At 44.6% G+C, this 7077-nt stretch overlaps 1 protein-coding gene across 1 annotated transcript in view; it reads left to right on the forward strand.

Annotated features, from left to right (window-relative positions):
* TMEM104 (transmembrane protein 104) overlaps nucleotides 1–7077 on the forward strand; it is a 97874-nt gene that overhangs the window by 5672 nt on the left and 85125 nt on the right. Inside the window, exons 2-3 of the mRNA XM_019517829.1 lie at nucleotides 1664–1769; nucleotides 5644–5765. Coding sequence (XP_019373374.1) covers nucleotides 1725–1769; nucleotides 5644–5765 — 167 coding nt within the window. The 5' untranslated portion in view covers nucleotides 1664–1724. The remainder of the gene's footprint in view (nucleotides 1–1663; nucleotides 1770–5643; nucleotides 5766–7077) is intronic.

Below are 7077 nucleotides of genomic sequence, written 5' to 3' on the forward strand. Positions count from 1 at the left end.
GGGGAGTGAGGGGCAGACAGGCGCGCATGCGCACACAGACAGGCACCCACGGCTGTGTCACATGACTCGTGCCAGCCTCGGGGTCCCATTCCCTCCAGCCCCCCATTTGCCCTCCCCCTGCCCCTTCCCCTCCACAGAATTACCTGCTTGGTGCTCTCGACACACGGCAGAAAGAAAGATCCAATCTTGGGATTTTTTCGTCGGGAAATCACGAGTTAGAGTTCATTTCACTTGGAAACCAGGAGTCTCTTGATTTTTTTCATGAGAGTCAGTATTCCTGCTAGAAGGTGCAAATCTCCCCTGCCTTCTGCCTCGTTTACCAAAGCCAGTGTCCAAACACTTAAGCCTCCCCGGACGCCTCATTGCTGACCTCGAGGTGACTGTTCTCAGATAGCAATATCTTAAAAACCCATTTGAATGGAAAACTGCAGAACAAGAAATCATCGCCGAGCTGGACCATGTTTTAAGTATGGTTTAAACGGGGACGGCGGATTCTTATCCAATGACCTGGATTAGCTGTTGTGACCCCTTGGTTCCCATGGGGGTCTTTTCTTGTTTGCTGCTCCCAGCACCATCCCCCTGCCTCCTCTTTTCCCACCTTTTGTATTCAACTCGCTCCACTTTACACGTTGCTCTATACTGTCCTTTTACAGCATTTGACAAAGTGAGCTCCCATTCACCAAAGCTTGTGTTCTCTATATTTAGTCTACAAGTTATCTATTGACCTGGCTTTCTGCATTCAGTGACTCCATCAGATAACCGTTGTGCTAGTTCTGTCAGAAGACTATGGTAGTTGAAGGGCACCTCTTCTTCACAGGATTTGTCTTTGTATGTGTTCATAGTTATTATGAAGTTCACCGAAGGCTTGTATCATTCAGGTCCAGCCATAACATGATGAATGTATTTATTTATTTGATTTATATGCCACCCTATCCAGTAGGCTCAGAGCAGCTTGCAGTAACTGTACTAATACATCCGAAAGGGTCACCTTTTTATATTTGGAGATACTGGGAGGGACGAGGATTTCTTAGGGTGATATCTTTTATTGGACCAGCTGCATAGTTGGGATTGAATTAGACAAGCTTTTGAATGCAAGGTGTTCTTCCTCAGGTCCCTGGGAGTGATTATGATTCCTCTTCTTCTGTAAGAGCCAGCAGGAGCTGTGTGTGGTAGTGAATAGCAAAGGACACGGGTTCTTAGGTAGGTGGTAGTGTGATCTAATCATAGTCATAGTAAAATGAAGAAGAAAAGAAGGCTGGAAGGGATCTCTCCATTTTCTGCTCAAAGCATGATCATTTCTTATCCAACTGCCTGGGTAAATAGTTGATAGACTTGCATACATGGGAACTACAGTGTAGAAAGCATCTTTCTGAGTGGGTAATCCAGGCTTGATGTCCGGCTCGCTGGTAATGTTTGTGGACTTCTCCAAGAAAGCAGAGAGTTGCTAGAGCAGAAGGTTGGAGAGGCTGGGGTGGGGGGAAGGGGGTGGGGAGAAAGGGCTGTGTGTGCTGATGTTCAAGCACAGGGCAGAGTCCTAACTGTAGTGTGTCATTGGAATCCTCTTCCACTCACCGTAACAAGTCATTGCCCATTAGTCTTGCTGCTCTGCTACAGCCATATCTCATTGTAGTAATAACCAGGCCTGATGCTCTTTTCTTTTTAGGTTAGAGGCAGTGGAGACAGAAGACAACATTTCTCCAACTGAGGCCCCTTGATCTTCAAAGATGGCGAATGGTATCACCGACACAGGGGAGCTCTACTCTCCTTATGTGAGTATTAATATTGATATCATCATGAAATCATCTAAAACACCTGGAGTCTGAGACAGCTTAGGGATCTTAGTGTCTTCGAACATTGTATGTTATTTGCCTTGGTCCTTTTTCAACTTGCATTTAAAAAACATGATGCTGAAAGTGGCATCACCTTACTGTAACTCTGGCTCAGTTGTCTTTTGAGAGGCATCCATTTGCTTCACTGACATAAGCTACTCTAAAATAATGGGCTATAATGTTCTCATTTTTACATCATGGGTAACTTCACAAACCTTAAGGAAACACAGTTGCCTTAACACTTCTTCATTTTGAAAAAGAAGCTTAAGATATAGTACCTGCCTTCAATGGTACGTGCTTACTTTGTGGTTTTACAAACACATTTTCCTTTTTAAAAATGGCTTCTCCCTTGTTGCTGCGTGAGAAGTTATAACTAGGAGGGCAATTGTATTGGACGCAAAATTGACTGTAGAGGCGGAAAATAACTATGTATAAAGCATGTCAGATGTAAGAAGCAAACTAAAAAGGTACATTGGAAAACCTTTATTTTTTCACTCTTCTAGTCATTTTTGTTTCCAGTGTTAGTTGAAATCATGGCATATAAAAATAATTTCACATGAGCTTTTTTGCTGTGCCAGCTATGAAAGGAAGGTAGAGTCTACAGGTATAATTTTAAAGGGAGCATCAGAGTTTTTTGATTTACTACCTTTGATGTACACATGGCAAAGCATAGCTTGGAAATCTAAAATTCCAGTTGTTCAAAGTCTGGGAGTTGCTGTGTCAATTTCAGCATATTAAAAATACATAGCCATTGTGGAGCACCAGCATGCATTGTGAGATCGGATAGCTCATAAACCCAGCGGACTTGCAGCTTTTTCTTTGTGCTGCTAGGAACAATAGTGTTCATGGCTTGTGGAACAGGCCAAGTCTGGATCTCAAAATTATTATAATTACCATGTCACCACTTTTCCCAAAGTGATCTAAAGAAACATTAAAGACCAGCACTAGAAAGGATTGGCTCTCATATCAAGGCATGTCAGCTTTCACATACTATGAAATGTTCATCTTAACTTTAGAGACTCTGTATAATCTTATGGAAGAACTGGGCATTAGGATATCATAAGCGTATTAGCAGCTAAAATCTGGCCAGAATTGAAAAGTGAAGGGCACAGGGGAGCAGGACAGAATCAAAATAACTGGATTTAAAGCTTTAAAGTTAGCTGTTTCATTATGGTTTGTGGATACGTTTGTTTGCGGCTTGTCCTTTTGCTGTAAAGTCGTAAGCCTTTCCACTGGGGGGCAGCTACATTGGCTTAGCTGAGTTAAGTGGAGGAAATATTGGGTGGTGGGGAAGTTAGATAAGTCTTAAATATTCTTTATTTAACAAAAGTTGCTTGTAACATCAGTAGCAGCATGTACACCTAGACCTTGCTAGAATTGGGAATAGTGTTTTTCTCTCATTTTTTTAATGTCTTTATTTGTGGAAGTTATTGTCATTTTCCATAGCCAACCAAATCCACTAATACAACATGCATCCCACACTTTTTTTTTAAAGTATCTATCCAGGAGCAGAAACACCATTGAACCAGCACAAAATCTTTCAGGGCCAGTAAACTCTGTAGGCCAATGGTCCTGAACCAGGTTGAGGTCAGGAAATTAAAATTCAGATAGGGAGAATGTTTTTGCTCTCAGGTGGTATTTTCGGTACTGACTTGGCTAAACTCATTCTTTTGGTTAGTGTAAAGCAAGCCAGTTTGAGGGGGAATGTTGAACTCTGGCTTGTTAGCACTTAGTACCTTTTTTCTTGCTGTGTCTTGAGTTCAGAATATTAGTGTTGCAAAAGTCTTATGTAGTCTGAGCTCTGAGGAACTTGAGCGTCTCTCTGAGGCTGCAGGTATCTGTCTGCCCCTGTGCGTACACAAATGCAGTGCCAGTCTTTGCATCTATTCAACAAAAGCCAAGGAAAATTACCTGGGTTTCTATCCAAAAGACCTTTGGTGCTCAGTGAATGAGCTGGGGCCCTTGGCACTTGGAACAGGAGTCCATGTATGTAGGAAAAACACCTCTGCCCACAGAGTGAAAGAGCCTTTCTGCAGGCTGGGAAGGCTGCGGTCTGGTCCTTTGGGAGACCTCTCAATAGATGAATTTGCCATTCACTTTCCAGAGAGCACAAGTGGAAAGCTGTCAGGATCTACTAACCGATCATTCCCTGCTCTCTGAAAAGAACCCTCTGAGGTGGCAGTTGGTATAACCTTTTATCATCTTATATATGTGATATGTTAGGTTATAATTATTATGATAACATCTCTTAGAAAATCTGTTAATATAGGGGAGGGTCTCCTTAATTTTATGACATCTTTTCATACGACTGCACATAGCTAGAACAACACGATGGACCTGATGATCTATAAGGTCCCTTCCAGCCCCTAACAAGTATGAAACGCGTTTCGAGACAAGGGGACCAGGAAGGTAGTGCCTTACTCAGGTGCCTGTTTCTCTTTGGCAGACCAAGAACATGAGGACACCCCCTTCCCCTCCTCCCCCTCCCCCCTATAATGTCAGCTGTGTACTATGGGATTTGCAAGGAATCCTATCTGAGTGTAGTGTGCTGTTGGACAAAAACAAGGTCATGATCCTAGATAAGATGCTTCATTCTTGTGTCCACCATCTCAAAACATGCTGCTTCATCTATGTGTACTCGTAACCAATCAATTTGAGCATACCAAAATCTGTGCAATCCCTCCTGTAGAGGTGACATAATAAAAGACCATACCCATTACAGTGTAGTGTATTGTTCAGGGAGCAGCATGATTTTTCCAGGAATTAGCTCCTTACAGATCCTGATATCTCTTTCTGCTGTGCTTCCTGGACTGCAGTTTCAGCAGCCTGTGATAGAGGAACTGGTACTAGATTTCAGGGAAGTGTGAGTAATCGTATCATGACACAATCTATGCTCTTCCCCCTCCCAAGGCTACTGAGTGAGCAAATTATGTTCATCAAGCCAAAGGCTTCCAGCCACAAGGATTATGCATCAGTTTGGGTCACACGGTGCTCCTAGACCCCATTGCTTTGGTCAGCAGATCTGGTTTTACTTGCTGATACAAGCTTAAAAGAATGGGGCTTGGAAATGGAAGCTGGGTGGTGAGGACCAAGAGTGTATCAGTGCTTCCACACTCTCCAGTATGTTATTACCCCACTATTTTTGGTTCCAGCAGCTGTTTTGGGTATAAACGTTAACTTTGCTGTGGTGTGGGCTGGAGGAAATGATTAATCTCTTGCAGTCCTCAACTACCATAAATACCTTTTGATGTCATGAGATTTCTTTGCAGATCTCACGGGCTGTGCCTGACTATCTGGAGTGGCTGGGGGCAGTTGTCCCTCTGTAACTGTTGATAGGTTACGCAGCCAGTAAATTCCTGCTGCTTCCTTTAAAACTGACTGAAGCACACGTAGAGCTAGCCTGAGCCAGGCACAAAAATGTGGGCAAGGTTGCAAGCTGCTGCAATACAACTGCCATGCATCCAGTCCCTTATTGGCACAGATTGTGGCTCTAATGTGTGGTGCACTGTGGGGTGGTTATGATGTAGCTCAGCATCTACTGAGGCTTGGATTGCAGTGCTCTGTAAGTCCCAAAGAGAATGGATTTGAAGGGGAATGTCTTTCATTGGGGGAATGCTAATACCTTGATCCCCTTAGCTACCTCTCTTGTTCTCAGAGTCATCTCCACCTACCTTCACTTCTACCCTGCACTTGTGCTCCCTCTCCCAAATACGTACACGGGTCACGTTCCAGCCACATAGCAGCATCAGTGCATCTCAGCTAGTTCCCGCAGGGTGGTTGCAGACTCTAATGTTGATTGTCTGGCTGATTGCAGGTCGGTCTGGTTTACATGTTCAACCTTATCGTTGGGACGGGAGCCCTCACCATGCCCAAGGCCTTTGCGACTGCCGGCTGGCTCGTCAGCCTCATTCTCTTAATGTTCCTGGGCTTCATGAGGTAGGAGCTTGTTACATCTGTGCCTGTATGTAGTATGCACGGGGGTGGGGGTTGGCTTTATCTAAAAGATGCAGGCCAATGCTGTGGTCAGAAGTCCAGTCCCTCAGACACTCAGATGCCTACAGTTGCCTTGAACCCTGTTTAAAGACTCTGGTTTTCATAGCAAAGTCTGACTATCAGATGCCTTCAGTTTGGAGGTGCAGTTCCTCTCACTGTTGGAAGGGACAAGACTTCTCTGTCTGTCTCAGAGTCTCCTGGGTCCTGCACGACTGTTTTTGCTACACAACCTTTCCCCATCTGTTTCTTGGGGGGGGGCCCACTCCGCCATTGATTTATCCAGTGCCTATCTATAAGTAGTTTTCCCCAAGCACTAACAGCAACACCAAATTGGTGTGATTGTTGAAAAGTTCACCTCTGTTGTACTTCACGTAACAGCTGTGGAACTGACCAGGCACATCCGGTTTGCTTCGGCTCTTAGCAAAGCTTTGAGCAGCAACAGCGGGGGCACTGGGGCTGGGTCTTTCTGCAGACTCAGGAAGGTGGCTCTCTTATGATTCCCATTTGGAAGGACATCTTGACCTCATAAGAGTTGAACGCTTTCTTTTTGCCAGTTTGGGCACCTGTGCTCAGCAGGGAAGGTTTCCAGCTCGCTATGGACAAAGTTTTCAAGTCTTGCTCTGAGTTGGCAGACTTGGCCTCCTCTGGCTGAGTTGGTTATGGACCAGATTGTGATAACAAACAGTTGGTCAAACATTTGTGTGTGTGGACTGTAACCTTTTTAAGTATGCTGCAATGAGAAAAGGCCTCAAGGTATTCAAAGGATCAGCTGGGTCCTCTAAACCCATCTGTCCTGTGTTTGGTCTGAGATGCAAGCAGTGCCAGCAGATGCTTGGGGTATAGAGACAGAGGTCTGTACTGATTCAGCAGCTTGGAGCACCCACACCAATGGAAGAGGAGGTCGCTTGCCACAAAACTATTCCTACCTCATTCTCCCTGCCTCCCTTTGCAAGTTGTGAGGTTTGCTCTAAGCTGGTCCGAATTTTGGACTTTAGTTAGCATACCTCTGCACCAGGGGAGCAGAAGGCAGTTGGATACAATTAGTCTCATTAAAGCAGATGTTTTGGGCACTCCAACAGCACCTATTTCCGAAGAGATGTAAAGCTCTCTGTCTCTCCCTGCTCACTAAAGATCACCTTATTTTTGCAAGCGCAGGCAGTGCTCATCCTGGTGTCCTGGCCACATTCCATTTTGCATCCTAAATTCCTTCTACAGTGTAGGTCAGATCCAATATTTTTCTTAAATTGCTGGCCTG

Source organism: Gavialis gangeticus, unplaced genomic scaffold, assembly GCF_001723915.1.
Source record: "Gavialis gangeticus isolate Ggan-Ray unplaced genomic scaffold, GavGan_comp1, whole genome shotgun sequence".
In the NCBI taxonomy this organism is placed as follows: Eukaryota; Metazoa; Chordata; order Crocodylia; family Gavialidae; genus Gavialis; species Gavialis gangeticus.